Consider the following 17,527-nt stretch of genomic DNA (forward strand, 5'->3'; position numbering starts at 1 on the left):
CCTGATCAGCGCAGGCCCTTGAGTTGTCACTGCCATGAGACTCCAGACTACACAGGTGGCTGTCCAGTTACGAAGTCAAGGTTAACATGGCAGGAAGCTAACTTTGGGGTTTGAGTCAGAGTCCTCCCCTGGCCCCAGCAGAAATGGGAACTCCTTCCCTTCCGCCACCATCTTGGTGCATTCTGGGGACATGCAACCAGACGTCCCACCACCGCTGTGCTAGGGTGTGTGTGGATAGGCACTGAGCTGGTGGTGACCAGAGGTATCTCAGGACGGCCTACAGGGACTGCCCCATGTCCCCTCCAGATCGGCAGGGCTCCTGTGGACTGTGCTTTGGCCAAGCCTGCTGGACCTTGCCACTTCTGCTTTCCTGCATGGCCTGCACTACACGCTAACAGACTGGTCTACTTTGGAGACGAATGGTGTGCCTCTGACCAGGACCACACTGATGGGGGCAAGGACGAGGTGTGTGCCTGAGCGGGGCAGCTGCAGAAGTACCTCCACGCGAAGGTGAGCAGCCCCACAGCCATTGCCCTTGCTCACCCCTCTGGCCCAGGAGCCCAGTGGGTAGGCAGTGGAGCCGCACGCCTGACCTCGGCCTGCTACCTGGTCTGAGGGACACCCCACCAAATCTGGAACTAGAGCGAGCAGATGGACTGGGAAAGACAAAGGCATGGAGACACTGCTCCTAGCAAGCCTCTGCTTCAAAAGTGATGCTCGTGTGTTTTGGGCTTTCCGGTACCTATCTACTGCCATAGAAAGTGGACTGCAAGGGACTGCCTTTGGGGTGAAAACAGAGCCAGTTGGTCTGCAAAGACTATCAACCTCCCTGGCCTCACGGGCAGCACAGGAGCCAGACACAAGAAAAACAGGACGCTGGAGACACCTGGCTACAACAGAGGAGCTGGCGTTGGACCTGGTCCTGAAAGACACTCCCTTACTACTGCAGGACATTTTTTAATGGATTTCTTTACGTCTCCTATTTTCTAAACATTTCTGAACAGGAGAGGCTGCCCCTACACCTAGACAGGCAGGGAGCGGCTGGGCCCATTCTGACCCTCCTCTCTGCACCTCTGCTCTGCCGCCCAACTGCACTCTCCTGCCTGCACTCTAAAGCGCAGGCCTACAAGTTTCTATAGCTACAACAGCAATTCTTTAAGAATGTGGGCTTCAATCATTGCTAAAAACTGCTGGACCTTTAAGTGTTCTGCTTAAAAGACTAAAAAGAGGCTTGTGCATCCCCAGTGTGTGGCAGGCTGTTGGGTGAAGGGTGCCTCCTCAGCAGCACCATGTGGCCCTACCTACTCTAGGCCTCTGCCTGCCTTTTAGGGACCGTCTCCTGTCCCTGCTTTGTTCACTTTATTAACAAGAAAAGCAAACTATTCTGGTATGCATGAACTTTCTAGTCCTACTCAAGCAGTAACTTCAACTCGAGTGACCAGGGGTGAGAGAACTATGTATGTCCTTTCTCCAAGACAAGGTCCCCCCTCACCAGCCAGCGAGCTGACCACGGCCTGGCAGAACTGGGGACAAATCCCAGCAAGGAAAATATGGAAACTCACATTTTAAACCAATGCCTTGCAGGGGGCCACTGAGCAAGGCTGCTGCTTCCTCAGCAGGCCTCGCCCTGCCATTCTTCACAGATCTTCCTTTATACCTTCTTTGAGAGAGGCCTGCCTGACAGGTTGAGACTGAGAAGGGAAGGAAAAGGGATGGAGGAAAACAAAGCGAAATCCTAGGACAGGGCTGTTTTCCTACAAGCAGCTTTATGCTGCATTCCGGCAAGCAACATCTGGAGGGAAGGGGACCCCAGCTACTGGGATGCAGCCCAGCCCTTCCCAAGGCTTCTCAAAGGCTGGCGGCCACAGGTGCCGCTTACCTGGCCAGGAAGGCAGTGCCACTATCTCTAACGACCCCGTGCAAGCGCGAACCCCAGCACTCCATGGGATCTCAGGATAATACATTATATTAAAGGAAAATCATTTTCTTTTAAAAAGGAAAAAGAAAGAGAAAAGGAAAGGAAAGAAGGTGCAAGTGAACCATGAGGCTCTGAGTCCTGGGCCGTTGGCCCAATTAGGGCCCTACGTCTGGGCCCCAAGAAGGCACGAGGGAGCCCCAAGCCTCCAGGCGGCAGGACGGGGAGCAAAGACACAGCATCCCACCACTCGGGAGCAGCCAGCAGCTCTGGCAGGATGGACAGGAGGCGATGGGAAAGCGGGTGTGTGAGGCAGCAGCTTCGGCTCCAGCTCCATCCCAAGGTTAAGTGAACACAGTGTTGTGCTGCTGGGTCACCCGGATGAACGTTGCTCTCCTGCTGAGCTCCTTGAGCTTGGCAGCTCCCACGTAGGTGCAGGTAGATCTCAGTCCCCCGAGAATATCCAGAATCGTGTGTTCCACGTCCCCTTTGTAAGGCACTTCCACAGTCTTGCCCTCAGAGGCTCTGGAAGAGAAAAGCGCAACTTTGTTTGTATCCAGCGGCTCTCTCCTTAGGCACCAGAATGACTTCCAGCTGTCAGGTGCTCAGGCAGCCAGATGTACCCTCAGCCCCACTGCCCCATCGCCACTGTATGCCCAGCTGACACTGTCCTCACCCATGTGTCCCCATTCTGTCCCTGACACCAAATATAATTATTATTATTATTTTTTTTTATGTATACCAACCTGCAAGCAAGCAACTACTCCCAGAGAAACAGACCTGGTGGCTGCTGCTTGGAACAAGCTCCCAGCACGCCTGCCCTTTAACTCCAGTGATAGAACATTCCAGAGCTTTGCTTGAGTGCCGGCTCCACTGCGGGACACTGAGTGTCTTCAAAGGGGGCGATAAGGAAACAAATGGACCACTCTGCCATCCCCAGGTACTTGAAAGCCCCCCACCAGACAGGCACACGCAGGCCTGTCTCGCCGGGCACCTTCTGTGGGCCCCCCAGCTGGCCACTCAGCTCTCCTGCTCTGTCAGGTCAGCACCCCTTTGACCCAGAGCATGGAGGGGACCCAGCAAGGTGGATCTTAGGACAGAGGCCACAGGGCTTCAGCCAGCATCCCTTTGAAGCGGTCCTTAAAGACTCAGGTATCCAGCACACCAAGCAACCTAACTGTCCCCTCTAGGCTCCGTCCCTGTCTTCACAAGACCTCCAGGTCACCCTGCCTTGTCCCACAGGTCAGGCCCTTGTACTGTTAACACAGTAATGCAGTCCATGCTTGATTTTGCAGAGGTTTCCAAGGGGGACATCTGACCTCTACACAAAGCCCTGATCTAACGGCTGGGCAAATCCTAAGTAGCCAGATTCTGGAACTTTCTGTGGCTACTCTCAACAAGCTGAAGAACTACAGCTCTTGATCAGCAACTTCATTACTTAAGATCTCAAAGGGATGTTAACTTTTGTTCACTGAACTTACGAGACTCCTCTTGAGCAAAGTTGAGCAACTTAAAGCTGGACAAAGGGCCAGCCCGGGGACCAGTGGAAGAATCGCCACCACACATGGCCCAGGACCTGTGCCTGTAAAGACTGCCATCTCACAACCTGCAGGCATTTCTGTCCGCTCTTGCAAGTCACGGCAAGGCTGCTCAGCTGTGAATGAAAGACTGTGACCTGCCCCCCAGGACTGAGTGAGAAGGAAACAGTGCTTGGGAAAGAACCTGCAGAGTAGTAACAACACTGCCACCAAACACAATGTCCAAGTAGCACTCCTCAAGAGAAGATCATGGCACAAGGCTGCAAACTGCCTAGGAGAAAAACAGGCAGAACAATTCAGATTCTGAGGCCGGGGCTACCTGTGGGTTAAGGTTTCAACTCATTCAGCCCTTTGTGTAGGACTTGAGTCTTTTCAGAACCATTCTCTGCCTATGGCGGCTCTTCCTTCCTAACGTCCCAGGAGATGGAATTTCTTCCAATACTTAGCATCTGTGTGATAGCCTGGCCCTGCCTTCGAAACCCACACCATTTGTGAGGATCCAAAAGTACAGCTACAAGGTAGAAGGACACATTCCAAGTAAAGCACGTTTCAGGGGCTCAGCCACACAGCCCACGGCCTGCCAGCACAGGGCAGACACTCACGGGCCACTGCACAGTGATGGCAGTTGGTGGCCCGGCTTCTTGGACACAGGTCAAGGTGGCATGGGGGCAATCGCCCTCATCAGTTACCATGGGGACAAAGGCCCTCGAGGCTCCCTGGAAGGAGTGCATCTCCTATTTCTTATGGGTTCCCACCATGCCTTCCCTACAAGGATGCCAGCTTTACCGATCGCTCTGAAAAAAAAAAAAAAAAAAACATGGCTGGGAGAGTGAAGTAGCTCCCAGAATGATACCACACAGACCTCTGACAGCAGCGCTCACCCTAGCCCTCCTGTCCACAGTTGGCAGAGTTCTGGATTCTTCCTCTCGCTGCGCATTCCCCTTACACAATGCATCCAAGTCCCAGGCCCGCAACACGAGTGTGTGGATTCTACCCTATGTGGGAATGGAGCCTTGAAATGCAAATAAGAAGCTGGGCTTCCTAGAGAAAGGGAGGCAAAGCCAAGTCCTGCTGCCGCCTTCTTCTCTGTCCCCCTCTGCGGCTTGTCAGTGGGCTCCATGGGACAGGGAAGGGTGAGTCCATGTGCTCTCCACTGAAGCACAAGGGCAGCCCCTGACGTGGAGGGGAAGCAGGAGAGGCCAGGGGACCCCCAAGGTGCTGCAGCTGGAAATGTCAGCCAAATTACCAGGAAGCAAGGGAGAGTTCTGGTGAGCCTGTACCATGGGTGCTGTGCACCAGCAGGAAGGGCTCAGCCCAGCGCAAGCCTGTAGACACTGCCCGCTCCCTGGGCATCAGGGATCTGTGCTCAGCCAGACTCCTCCCCCCAGGCCCATCTCAGACCAGAGCTGGGAGGGGATGGGGACCGCACAGCCAAAGACCTATGGAGTTAAGGCAATATGCTACCCAGCCCTGCAAGTCTGAGGGTGCCCTGCAAGACCAGGGTGCTGCTCACAGAGACCCCTAGGCATGCCTCTAGCCTGGCGCACACACACGCTGCGATGCCAGATGGATACAAATTAGGGTGCTGAAAAGACACTGGTGTGGGCTTCACATCCTCCCCAAAAGGCCTTCGCCTGCCGGGACACTGAGTCCCAGAGGAGCCACCGCCCGGCCTGAGGCCCACTGGGCCCGCCTTACCTGTACTCGGCCACTCCGCCTGCGTGCTTCTTCATGGCTGTCTCTGAGCTCATGCCGTAGAAGAGCTTGAGCTTCTGTCCGTTCCTCTCGATCACTTCTCCCGCGCACTCAGTGTGGCCAGAGAACATCCCCCCCAGCATGACGAAGTCAGCGCCCGCTCCTGCGCCACCACAGGGGGAAGAGGAGAAGGACACTCAGGGAAGTAGGGTGCACGTCTCCTGCCTGGCAAGAAGGCCCCGGCCAGGACACTGAGACCCAAGAGAGGCCTTCACTGGACAATGCTGATGGGCTCTGAATGACTCCCTGCGACCCCATCCCACCAGAGGTCTCTTAGATTCAGACAAAACATGCCCCTGCATCATCGGCCATGAGCCGTGGCACTGCCTATAAGCTCAGTGCTTTGGGAGCTGAGGTAGGAGGCTCTAAATTTCAAATCCTGCCTTGGCACCTTAGCAAGACCCCGCTCCATAAAGATGGCTGGGGATGTTGCTCAGCATGAAGACCCAGGACTTCACCCCAGGTTGAGACACCCTGATGACGCCAGCAGCTTATGAGACAGACCTGAGCTAGCCCAGGGGCTCCACGGCGGGTTGAAGCAGGGCTGTCCTGCTGCACAGGAGTGGGCTGGTCTAGACCCTTGTGCCGTGCTGGGTCCTTCCTCGGTCTTATCCTGTGGCACCTCTGCCATGCTTAACACCAAGAAGCACATGCCAGAAGTGCCTGGTGCATCTCTGAGACTTGTCAGCCTTCTAACCCATGAGCCAAATAAATGTCCTTCATATAAACTATGCGCTGTTGGGTATTTTGTCCCTGAAGCCCGTGGGGTGGGCACCAGCTCCATCCTTTGTGCCTAAGGCGTGCTCTTGCAGTGGCCCTTGGCCTGCCCTGAAAGCAAGTGTGTTCTACACAGCGGCAAGCTCTGCAGCTCCCCACCTCCCAGGGTCCCTAACGCCACGCCTGGCTCCTTCCTGGTCCCCCTGCCATGATTTCAGGGACAGAGGGTAACTAGCATCTGGCAGGCCTCCCAGTCCCCCCAGGAGTCTACAGCAGGGACACAGAGCAGAGTTCCGCACAGTGCTTCCACATAATATTCCACATTAAGTGCCACCTAATGACAAGGCTCCCAATTATTTCTGAGGGTTTTGGGGGAGTGCAGGGGGTAATCCTGGGGATGAAACCCAGCCCTCACACACACTGGAAGTGCTCTGCCACTGAGCTACATCTTAGCTGCTTTTGGAGACAGGGTCTCAGTAAGGTGCCCAGGCAGGCCTCGAACCTGCTATGTAATCCCACATAGCCAGGATTACAGAATAAGCCACTGCAGGGGGCTCGCAGATCTTTTAAGCAGGGTCTTCCCTGCCAGGGTCCCTCCTGCTCCATGGAGCCCCTGCACAGACACTGCTGCACTGAGTGCAGAGGAGGAAAAGGTGCCCAAGAGAAAACAAGCCGAGTGGGACCCAAAGACCAGCAGCTTCTCTACATGGGACCTCCTCAGGGACCAGTCACTTTAAAGTGTGTTCAGCACCCACCCTGTGCACACAGCCTGTGGAAGAACGAGAAGTGAGCCCAGACAGACACCCTTCAGTTGCGGAGAGTATGCATAGCTGCAGTGCTCAGGACAGGGGAAGGAGTTAGCAGGACCTGAGGACAGTGACCTTGTCACCAGCTCTGGGCCCTCAGTCCTCTCCACCCTGAATCAGCAGGCTGGAGCAGAGAGGGCCCGCACCTTCCCTTCCATGGCGAACCTCTCTGAGCAGACTGGTATGAAGTCCTGTCTTCACCACACTCTCTCACCTGCTGAGAACCTGCCCTTGCCCCATGGGCTTCTCTGTCACTACTGGGGCTTTTGTTTAAAAAGCAAAAAACAGAATTTCTAAGAAGATGTCCCATTATTGAATTTTTTTTCTTCTTATATAGGGAAAGGGTGGGGATATAGGAGCTTTTTGCCTCCTGCCAGCACCCGTATCTCCCATTGAACAGTCTGCAGCCCCCAGCTGTGCAGGCAGCTGACATCTACACAGATTACAAGCATCACGTGACCCATAAGAGCTCAGAAGCCTTATGTTGCATTAAGGGACTTCCTAGCACTGTTGTGGGAAACACCCCACTCACAACGGACCCTGCTGCCACCTAGTGGGAAGGAGGCACCCCATCTCTGGTAAGAAACTGGCCAGGCCCCTCCCAGGGAGTGACTATGTTGAGTTAGAAGGGCGCCCTTGGGCTGGGGTGCAGCTCAGCAGGGCAGTGCTTGCCTTGCATGCACAGAGCGCTGGGTTCCTGCCCCAGCCCACCAAAGCGAGGGAATGGGCTGCCATCCCTGGACATGAGACCTGGCGCTATCCTCTTCCAAGGGTGCTTGGAACCGAGTCTTCCCCAGTGACAAGGCTGTGATTTCACCCAATCCTGGCCTGCACAATGTCACCCTAGATCCATCTGGGCATCAGGCAGGCTTGGACACAGACTGAAACCAAATCAAAACCAAGATCTTGTCTAACTGGGAAGGAAACGCAGGGAGAGGAAATTCCAGACTGGCCCAGAACATTCCACAGGTCCTCCCTGCCCCCACCATAGCCGGGTCCTTACCAAAGGCTTTGGCGACATCTCCTGGACACGTGCAGCCTCCATCCTTCAAAGAAGAAAGAGCAAGGACAGGTCATCAGATCAGAGGGAGCTTGGCCAGGTTATTCCCTCCTGGGGTGACCTGGGGCCTGGGAGCTCATATCTCCAGGCCACAGCCCAGGGCTGGTATTTTCTGGTCCAGTCTGTGCCCCCAGATATTCCACCCTGTACTCCCAGGCTGCAGCTAGTCCTGTTTGGGTTGGGCCTGGCACCACCCACTCCTTGGTGCCAGGCACTGCCCCAGCCAGGAAACAGGAGGAGGCTGGAGTGCTGAGCTGCTGCAGGCTCCGTCCCCTTCTCTCAGCCCTTATGCAACAGCCCAGCTTCCCAGGCCAGCTCTGCCTTTCTCAGGGGTCACCTCTCTCTCCCTGCCTGGAGACTGATTTAATACAAGGGCTGAATTATTTTAAGAGCTGAGGAAAGGACACGAGGTCAGTCCCTTTCATCTCCTGCTCCCCGTGTACTGGGTAGTCAGCCTCACGCCAGGCTCTCCCCACCCACTCAGGGCACCAGTTTGGGGCTGGGCCACTGAGAAGCCAGACAGACCCTGGCTTCTCTTTATACCCAGCCACTCCAGGCAAGACTCCCAGGCTGCAGAGCTCCTAGCTTCTCCTGACACAAACTGCCCGGCTGCTGCCTGCTCTTTCCATGAGGCCAGGGAGAAGTTTAAGGAGAGCAAAGGTGGCAGGGGCGACAGGAACAGTGGCAGGGAACGTGACAGTGTCACAGCAGAAAGCTGTGCATCTGCAGGGGAAGCTCTGAGGCCTCAGAGGGCCCATGTGTGATGGGACCCACTCTGGGGAGGAGCAGAGAACAAGGTCACCTGGCTATTCCCAGGGAACGATGCACAGGAAGGTGCCTGGCCCTTGGCAGGCATCTACACAGAACGGGGTCAACCACTTTCCAAAGCGCATCTCGACCCAGCAGCACAGGTCTCTGCTTCTCTAGTGCCTACAAGCTGACCACTCCAGGAGCCAGCACTTCAGGCTTGCAAAGGGAGGCCAGGAGACTTCGCTTTCCCTATAGGAAGAGCACTTGTTCCCTGCATCAAGTGTGTTGTTCTGTGTGGCTTCCTCAACCCCCGCAGGGTGCAGGGCACCGACATGACACATAGGCAAGCGCTGCACTTGGGTTAGGTATGTGGCCTGAGCCCTCAGGTAAGGCCCAAAACGGGGCAGATGCTCTGTGACTCTTACTGCTGCCAACCCAGTGGGTATTTATATTCTTCAGGCATGAGCTCCACGCCCTTCACATGCCCTGTCACTTAATTTTCAAGTGTTCTACCACTTTATCAACACCAGCATTACTCACCAAGCTCCCAAACCATAACCTTAAATAGACTATGCTCTTCCTTCCCATTCAAATAGGTCGCTACCAATCCAACCTCAAAACAAAATGCTTCTGCTTGCTCACAGATGTGTGAAGACTTCCTACAAGCTCCTAAAAGTTTCCCAAGTTTGGGGGACAAGGCCTACTTGTATGCGCCATGTTACTGGGACCATAAGAAAAACAACCCCTTTTTTCCCCCAGACAAGCAGAGAAATGCAGTTAACGTGACATCAGGTTGAAACCAGAGCTTGGGTGTGAATGTGTGAAGCAGACAGTGTGCAGCTGACAGGCCTGACTGCACGTTTAACCACATCCCATCTACCTTCCCTCAACATTGGAAAACAAAGCACTGTGCACACTTTGAGCATTTACGTCACTGCCAAACGCTGCTCAAAGCAAGCTCTTGTGTTAGGAGACAGAGCAGAAGGGTGCCAGCCTGCGAGCCGAGACACGTTTCCTGCACACAGAAACCCACGGCTGCAGGAGGATGTTAAAGGAAAAACAATTTGGTGCATGTTCTTTCCACACAAATATCTAAACAGTGATTTCCAAGGGTTACTTGCTTTGTGTTTCAAGACAATTAACATTAACCGTCAGTAGCAAAGGTGTCATGGACACACTAGGTAGTTTGATTGGTGGATTTTCTGTGTGTTTCTTCTGCTTAAAAATAGTCACTCATGCCTTAACTGGAGAAAGGGGAGAAGGAAACCTGGGGAGAATGGAGTTGAAATCAAGCACCTTCAACACCGCAAGGAGCTAGCACGAACTTCACAGTCATTTTTCCAGTCACACATAAGAATCGGGAGTTGATCATTAGTAAGTGGGGGGGAAAGAATGAAACTTGGGAAACAAGATCAGAATTAGTTTGTTATCTTAAGTTTTTTAGGGCCTTCAGAGTAAGAGTCCCCAGCCCTATTTCAATTTTGAGACAGGGTCTTTCTAAGTTGCTCTGCTGCCCTGGCTTGGGGTCAAATGAACCTGCAATCCTCCTGCCTCAGCCTCCCATAACACTGCAATACAGATGTATGCTACCACGCCCAGTTTAAGTTGACTGCACTTCTGATAATGCTTATTTCCTTTAAAAAGCTTATTGGCACATCTGGTTATTCCCAGGCTAAGCCTATTTTGATGGGAAATCAAACAAAAGATTAAATTATCGTATTTAACCAATTTGGTTAGGCCTAAGTAATGGTGTGATGATAAAAAGAAAAATGAACTGGTCACACCCCGGTCTTTGGCCATAGAGGACATCTTGAATTTTTCTGCTCTCTGCCTCCCTGAATAATTGAAGCCCATGGAGGCTGCAATAAAGAGACACAGGAGACAAGGCAGGCCACGTAATCCCAGTTTAGCTGCTGGGTCTCCAGCCACTAGACCCCTCCTCTGATGGCCTGGCCTCCACCACCTGGAAACCAGGCCTCCCCAAGTGAGCCCCAGGTGACCCTCCTCACCCACCTTCAGGTGAGTCAGGGGCCAGGTCCTCCCCTCCATTACCTGTCCCTGAACACCTGCTCAGTTGCTGAGGCTTGTTTATCTCGGAGGTGCCTAAACACCTTTTAGTTCCTCCAAGGCTCTTCTGCCACCACCCCCTGAGCAGCCCTGTCACCTCCCAGGCCCAGCCCAGATCACACATCAGTTCCCTCCCCTCACATCAGCACTGCCTAAGGCAACCAGTTCCAAGTTCCTAAAGACAAAAGGAGGCTTCGCCCCCATTCCCTGCACTCCCTTCACCACCCCACTCCTGACACAGTAGCCTTGAGGTCCCAAATTTGTCATTCGGTCTTGCTTCCCCCAGCACTTTTCAGTTCCTTTCTTCTGTGTCCTCTAATGCACTCCAACAGGCATCTCTAACCCCTACTCCAGGAAACTTTCCCTGACCCCAAATTTGGGATTTCATGGCCTGTTACATACCCCACATACCCCGTCCTGGTCCCTCAGAATGAGATCTTACTTGGAAAGAGGACTCTCCTAGCCAACATGAGTAAGATGGGGTCATCCTGGAGCTGGGCAGCGCCTCCAAGAGTGCCAAGGTGCTTACAAAAGGGACAGATCTGGACACAGAGACACACGTACACACACAGGGAGAATGGCGGGGCCCGGAAGGGAGGCCCCAATCCTGGGAGCTGGAGGTGGGAGGAGAGGCGTGGGGCAGCTACTTCCCCAGTGCTGAGAGCCCTAGCAAATGGCCTCCCGGACCCCTGACCTCAAGGCCATCTGCAGGCCTGCAGAACGCAGCCCACCACCTGGTCAGTATCTGTGTTCAGCTACTACTGTGGCCCAGGGCCAGCCCCCTCCCCACCCACAAGATGTGCACACTGAAGACTAGGTCAGGAAGTGGGGCCCCCTCCTGCCCCCCACTTAGACCCCACACACACACTCACAGAGATGATGTGCCCCTTGAGGCCATGGGCAGAGTCTGCGCACTCTATCACCGCGCTTAGCTGGGGGTAGCCCACCCCGGTCTTGGTGCGGGTAGTGCACACAGAACCTGCAGAGGAAGGGGATGAATCTGACATAACAGAAGCCCCCACCATCACCTTCACGTGGCCTGCCCTGGTGATGGCAGTGAACCTTCCAGGGCAGAGGATACGTGACGTGCTTGGGGGCCATGAGGACTTGCTCTTCATCACTGCCCTCAGTCGATGTCCCAGATGTGGTTTCCCCTCCCCCACTGACCCTATCTCTATCATTCTTGCCCCATAAAGTACTCAAACTCCATTTCCCTCCCTCTACCCTTATACTCCCACCATACGCACTCAGTACAGGGATCTCACAGGGTCTACCTGCAGCTCCTGATGGCTTCTCTGCCTGTAGTGTTTCTCAAATTACAAACCTTTCCAAGCCTCGCTGCCTCCCCTCCAGTGAGACACAAAATCAATTGCCTTCCAGAGGTCCAATGGCCTTCCAGGGAAAAACGGCCTGGCCCAGCGCCTGGCTCTCAGCAAAGGAAGAACACACTGAACACCTTCCTTCTGGCCTCAGCAGGCCAGGCTGCTTGTCCTTCTCAGTCCTGTAGTCCACCTTCCTGTGGTCTGTGCTGAGTCCCCAAACAGCCCAAACCCTGAGGCCAGGACCTGGACACACTCCTGTCTCAGCCGCCTTCCTTCCACCATCAGGCCCTGACCTGGCTGGGTCCTCCGGCTGGGAGCAGAGGCTTCCCCACCATATGTCACCTCCTGCCCTGCAAATCTCACCACTCCCTGCAGAAAGTGAGCACCCCTCCCTCTGCTTCACCCAAATGTACTAGATCAAATGCCACCTGTGACCACCTGTCACCTCTCTCCGCTGCTGAGTCCTGACTTTGCAGTCCCTCTAGAGGGACAGGCTGCTCCCCACCTCCCCACCCAGAGATTTCTGGGTGTGATATTTTCTCTCTCAGCACTCTGATCTCTGTATCAGGCTCCCTCAGCCAGCCAACCCTTTCTCCTCTTTCCGTCTTTGTCCTCAAAAGCTGATGCCCCAAGGACATGCATTTCTCCCCGGCAGAAGCACTGGCATAATATTTGTGTAAGGATGCGAGGCTGTTTTCTCTGCTGGATGGTAAGTTCCACAGTTATTCACACTGTTGTCTAGCAGAAGGGAGGGAAAAGCCCAGTGCCTACTAAGGGCTCTATGAATAGTCACAGTGGAAGAATGCATGGACTCAAGAATGAATGAGTCACCACGTCCCTGCTGCGGCTCCTGCTCTGGCACTGGCTCTGCGGCTCCTGGACATTCTGTGACCATTATGGGGTGCTCTGGGTCCAGGCTAAAGGCAGACCAGCCTTATTCGGAACTCTTGCTCTGAATGTTATTAACGCCTTGAGTGGTAACACGAAAGCCACTCTAAAAGGAGTTTAAAGTCTCCTGTGTATTAAAAGCTTAGCTATTTTGTGAGCATAAAGGGCTCATCTTCCTAATGTTCCTTTCATAAGCAGCCAATTTCCCCAGAGGACTACAGCAGCGCTGAGACACGGCCCAGGTCCTGAGCCACAGCATGCCCTCTCGCGCTGCCTCAGCTCACTCTATCACAGGCTGCTTCCTTTTCTGACAGTGTCTTTGGCCGGGAATTACTTATGCAAATACTATTGTTTTTTGATCCCAAGTGAAAATATGCATCTTCTTTCCTTCTCATTGTAGTGTCTGGTTACTGAGGGATGCACAAGGAAGAATTTTAAAACACGACATGGGCTGGGGAGATAGCTCAGGGGAATATGTGCTTGCCTGGCAAGTGCAAGGTCCTGAGTTTAATCCCTGGTATCACCAAAAAAGAAAAAGAAATGGCAATGTTATCAACCGCATGTGCGTCAGAAGGAGCCCTGATTGAATGGAGAGAAAATTGAATGGAGAGAAGTGGGCCTAGGAGAGACAGCAAAATATGACAGACAGGTCCAGGTGAGGAGCCAACTGCGCTAACTTTCTGGGTCACGGGCCAAGTTCAAACCTGGCCTGCCAGCTGCAAGACTGGCGGCATGGTTTGGATCCTCCAAACTCTTAGATAAATCTGTGCCCTCACTGTCCGTTAGCAGTCCTCGTGGCTTCATCATGCTTCACCTTGCTCTTCGAGGTGTGGGCCATTAGCAACATGTGCATTCTCTTGCTCCACATCTGTATTTTGAATCAAGATGTCATATGCCAACCACCAGCCACATTTGGAAGGTGCGTGGGGATGCAAGGAAGTAGCGGAATGACATGTTTCTCAGATTTATCTGGAAGCTCAGTGATACTTTAAGAAAAAAAAAAAGTGTTCTGGACTCGTGGCTGAGCCATGCTTGCCTCCCTCCTAGCCACTGCAGTGTCCTCAGCTCTGGGTCCCATTTCTCCCACAGACAACTCTGCTGTCTCCCAACAGGTCTTACCTGGTCCGACTCCCACTTTGATGATATCTGCTCCGGACAGAATAAGCTCTTCCACCATCTCTCCTGTCACCACATTTCCTGCCTGAGAAAGAAGAATACAGCTCATGATTGGGGACAACAGCTGCACATCTGAAGGTGAATGGGGACTTCCGCACCCAAACCCAAGGATGTGTGTGTGCCAAAGCCACCAGGCTACCAGGGGACAAAAAGAAAAGGAAAACACTGGACCCAATTCTTGAAGACTATGTAAGTCTGAAGATGGTAGACTCAGCTGCTCCCCTGGCTTCCTTCTCTACAGAACAAAACACAGACTTGTGGAGACACCTGGAGACCACAGGGAAAACTGCCCCTGGGGGCTGATGGCTCTAAAAGGCACAGACTGAGGTCATTTTAGAATAAGAGGAGACTGGCGAGGAACTGGGTGAGGGCTTTTTCAACATCTCGGCAACGGACCAAACAAAATCTTCCAAGGGATCTAAGCAATGAAACACTTGATCAAAATCCTTACTGTTGGTCATAAAAGGCTTCAGAGAGTGAAACACTCCTTAAAAATCTCTGTGCATCACCAGAGGCAGCATCAGAAAACTGATCATCTCACAGTTGAAAACAGCACCAAAGCTCCCCCCGCTAGGGTGGGGTGCTGTTAGACATGCAAGGGCAGAGGGGCCCTGGGGACCACATGCTGTGGGCCACTGCACCACTTACAGAGCAGGAAGCTTTGGCCCTGCGAAGGAACACAGAAAGCCAGGAAGTGGCGGAATCCATCAACCAGAAGAATGCATCTGGTTTGGAAATAGTACAAGTTCTTTCGCTGTAGGAGTCTGGGAGCACAGAAATAGCCCTTTGTGTCACAACTCGCTGCCCCACGAATTCTTCAGCTGGGGCACAGGATACCTGGCAAGGGGCCCTGTTGAGTTCCCCCAACTCTGCAGAGTCACATCCCACAAGAAGCACCACTCATTCTACACTCCCCCAGCCCAAGGGTCTTTTCACGCTCTGGTTCCCAGAGAGGAGCTTTTTTTTTAACCTAGACAAAGTGACTTCTACTGCAGAAAAAAGGCTGTTGGAAAGGTGCTGAGGCGAGGACAAAGCCACTGTCATGCAAATGCCCGCTGATAGAGGACCATGGCAGGAGGCCCAGAAAGGATTAGAGGTGGGTTAGAGCTAAAGTTCTGGGCCCCTACATTCAGAGGAAAACTGTGAATACTTGGAACTCATACATGGAACAACACCACAAGAGCTTTCTACATAAAAATAAAGCATGCACCAACACACATGCTTGTACAATCAACAAATATCCTGGTAAAGGAAAATGTGTACAATTATGACAAAGCACTCACATAACAAGAACGCAGCAACTTATAAGAAAAACTCTTAGTAACTCACTAAATAAGCATCCAAGGACATGATCAAACTAATAATAGTGGCTAATTAAGAAGGGAAAGGGTTTAGCCTCCCTACTAATCAAATATAAGATACCAACATGGTACTATTTCTCCCTTAACAATGATTATTGCTGTGAACACTAACTGTTAAAGAGAAGACACCAGACTTTCCACCAGTGTAATGTCTATTTTAGGGCAAGTTTTCCTAGAAAGTGATTTGGGCATATAGAAGAAATGCCAAACTACGTGTGGCCTGTGAGCTAACAATTCTAAGATTCCCAAGGAAATCATTCTAAGTGAGGCCAGATGTAACTATAAAGATGCATCATTTTTAACAGTACAAAACCACAAATGGATTCCCAAAATAGAAATGATTGAACCATTTTAAAGGCATGTGGAATCTTTTTTGGTTTTTGGTTTTTGTATTAGATGTGTACTGCCAAAGACCAAACCTTCAGCCTCACACATGCAAAAATCAAACCAATAGCTGGGATGAGCTACTCACCAGCCCTGTGCAATGGGATTTATATATATATATATATATATATATATATATATATATATATATATATATATATATATTTTATTGAGAAAGAAGTATCAATGAGACAGTTTCAATCAGGTTTGTAGGACAGTTACAATAATTAATATATTGCACATTGTTGTCTTCATAGTGGTTATTCATAGTACATGATGCAGACATGATGTCTTGTCTAAACACTATTAGTTCAAAACTTTCTTCTCATTGAACTAAGAGAAAGTAGCTGTGTATCTATGCTAACTATTTTGTACAAACAGATATATTTTTTCACTACAAAATGGTGCTTCATTTATATCCCTTTTTGTTTACTTTTTTCAAAGACGGGTATTTCATTGCCATTCATATATTGTAGGTGCATGAATTCAGCAAAGTAATCCAATATAGTACAGTAGTTTATAATAGTAGTGGGTTGGGGGAACTACCGGCTCGGGCACCCCTCCTGTCCCTCTCTTGGTCAGGAGCTTTCTTTCCCTCAACAAATATATTCTGCTCATAAAAAAAAAAAAAAAAAAAATAGTAGTGGGTTATCCACAGGACTGGCAATGTCAGAAGTTGTTGACTTGAGCCTTTTACAGCTCAGCCATGCAATGTTTTTAGAGAAGTTTAATGGTGTGGGAAATGCTTAAATATTTTCAGTATAATTCTGGAAGAAATAAGATCTTGATCTTGTTTTGTGTGTGTGTGTGTGTGTGTGTGTGTGTGTGTAGAGAGAGAGAGAGAGAGAGAACACAGAAAGGGAAAGAAAGTAGAAAGAGGGGAGAGAGGGACGGAGAGAGAGCGGCGGGGGGGGGGGGAAGAGACAGTGAGAAAAAGAAGAATGAGAATGAATCAGGTCAGACATGGTGCATGACTGAGATTCCAGTGACTTCGGAAGTTAAAGAGGAGAATCCAAGTTTGCGACTGGCCTGGGCAACTTGGCAAGATCTCTATCTCAAAATGAAAAATGAAAAAAAAGTCTGCAGTCATAGCCCCATGGCACGAACCCTTGGGTTCAGTTCCTAGGACTGCAAAAAAAGGGAGGGAGGGAGAAAAGAAAGAAAAGAGAAGCTAACAAACTGTGTTTAAGTAGAAGGATTATCAGGTTTCTATTGATTTTCTTTGACTTTTCTGGTTTTACAATAGAAAATACATGCTCTTATAATTAAGTGGGAGAGTCTTTTGGTTTGGCTGTGGTTTTGTGGTGCAGTGGACTGTAGGAACTCTGTACTTAAGAAAGGATAAAGACCAGAGAAAGAAGGCTAAAGCTCACACTGAGCACTGGTTCACCCACATAAAAAACAAAAAAATCAACAAAATAAAACATAACTCTAAATCCTCCACAATCGCATTTTCAAGATGGACTCTTTTTTTCCTCCCAGTCTGGCACCATGTAGGAACTAGCTCATGCTCAAGGATGTGCTCTGGACAACATAAGCCAACTCTTCCAAATGGCAAGAGGAGCAGGAGGTGGGGAGGGGGGAGAGTTGTTTATATAACACACAGGCACCAACTCCACATGCTGAATATAATCATTATGTAAGGCAAACATGTACCCAGAAAATTTTAAAATTTAAAGTTGCAAGCCAAAATAAACCTGTTTGATTTATAAGAGTTTTTTTTTTTTCCTTTAAAAAAATAAAGCCCAGGCCGGCAAGATAGCTCAGCAGTCTAAAGCACCTGCTTAG

At 51.3% G+C, this 17,527-nt stretch overlaps 1 protein-coding gene across 1 annotated transcript in view; it reads right to left on the reverse strand.

Annotated features, from left to right (window-relative positions):
- Positions 1-821: 821 nt before the first annotated feature.
- Gmpr (guanosine monophosphate reductase) overlaps positions 822-17,527 on the reverse strand; it is a 37,915-nt gene continuing 21,209 nt past the window's right edge. The window contains exons 5-9 of the mRNA XM_004628339.2: positions 13,938-14,019; positions 11,481-11,587; positions 7,735-7,777; positions 5,152-5,311; positions 822-2,440 (exon numbers count right to left, since the gene is read on the reverse strand). Coding sequence (XP_004628396.1) covers positions 2,260-2,440; positions 5,152-5,311; positions 7,735-7,777; positions 11,481-11,587; positions 13,938-14,019 — 573 coding nt within the window. The 3' untranslated portion in view covers positions 822-2,259. The remainder of the gene's footprint in view (positions 2,441-5,151; positions 5,312-7,734; positions 7,778-11,480; positions 11,588-13,937; positions 14,020-17,527) is intronic.

The sequence above is a fragment of the Octodon degus genome, unplaced genomic scaffold (genome assembly GCF_000260255.1).
Source record: "Octodon degus isolate 3935 unplaced genomic scaffold, OctDeg1.0 scaffold00023, whole genome shotgun sequence".
In the NCBI taxonomy this organism is placed as follows: Eukaryota; Metazoa; Chordata; class Mammalia; order Rodentia; family Octodontidae; genus Octodon; species Octodon degus.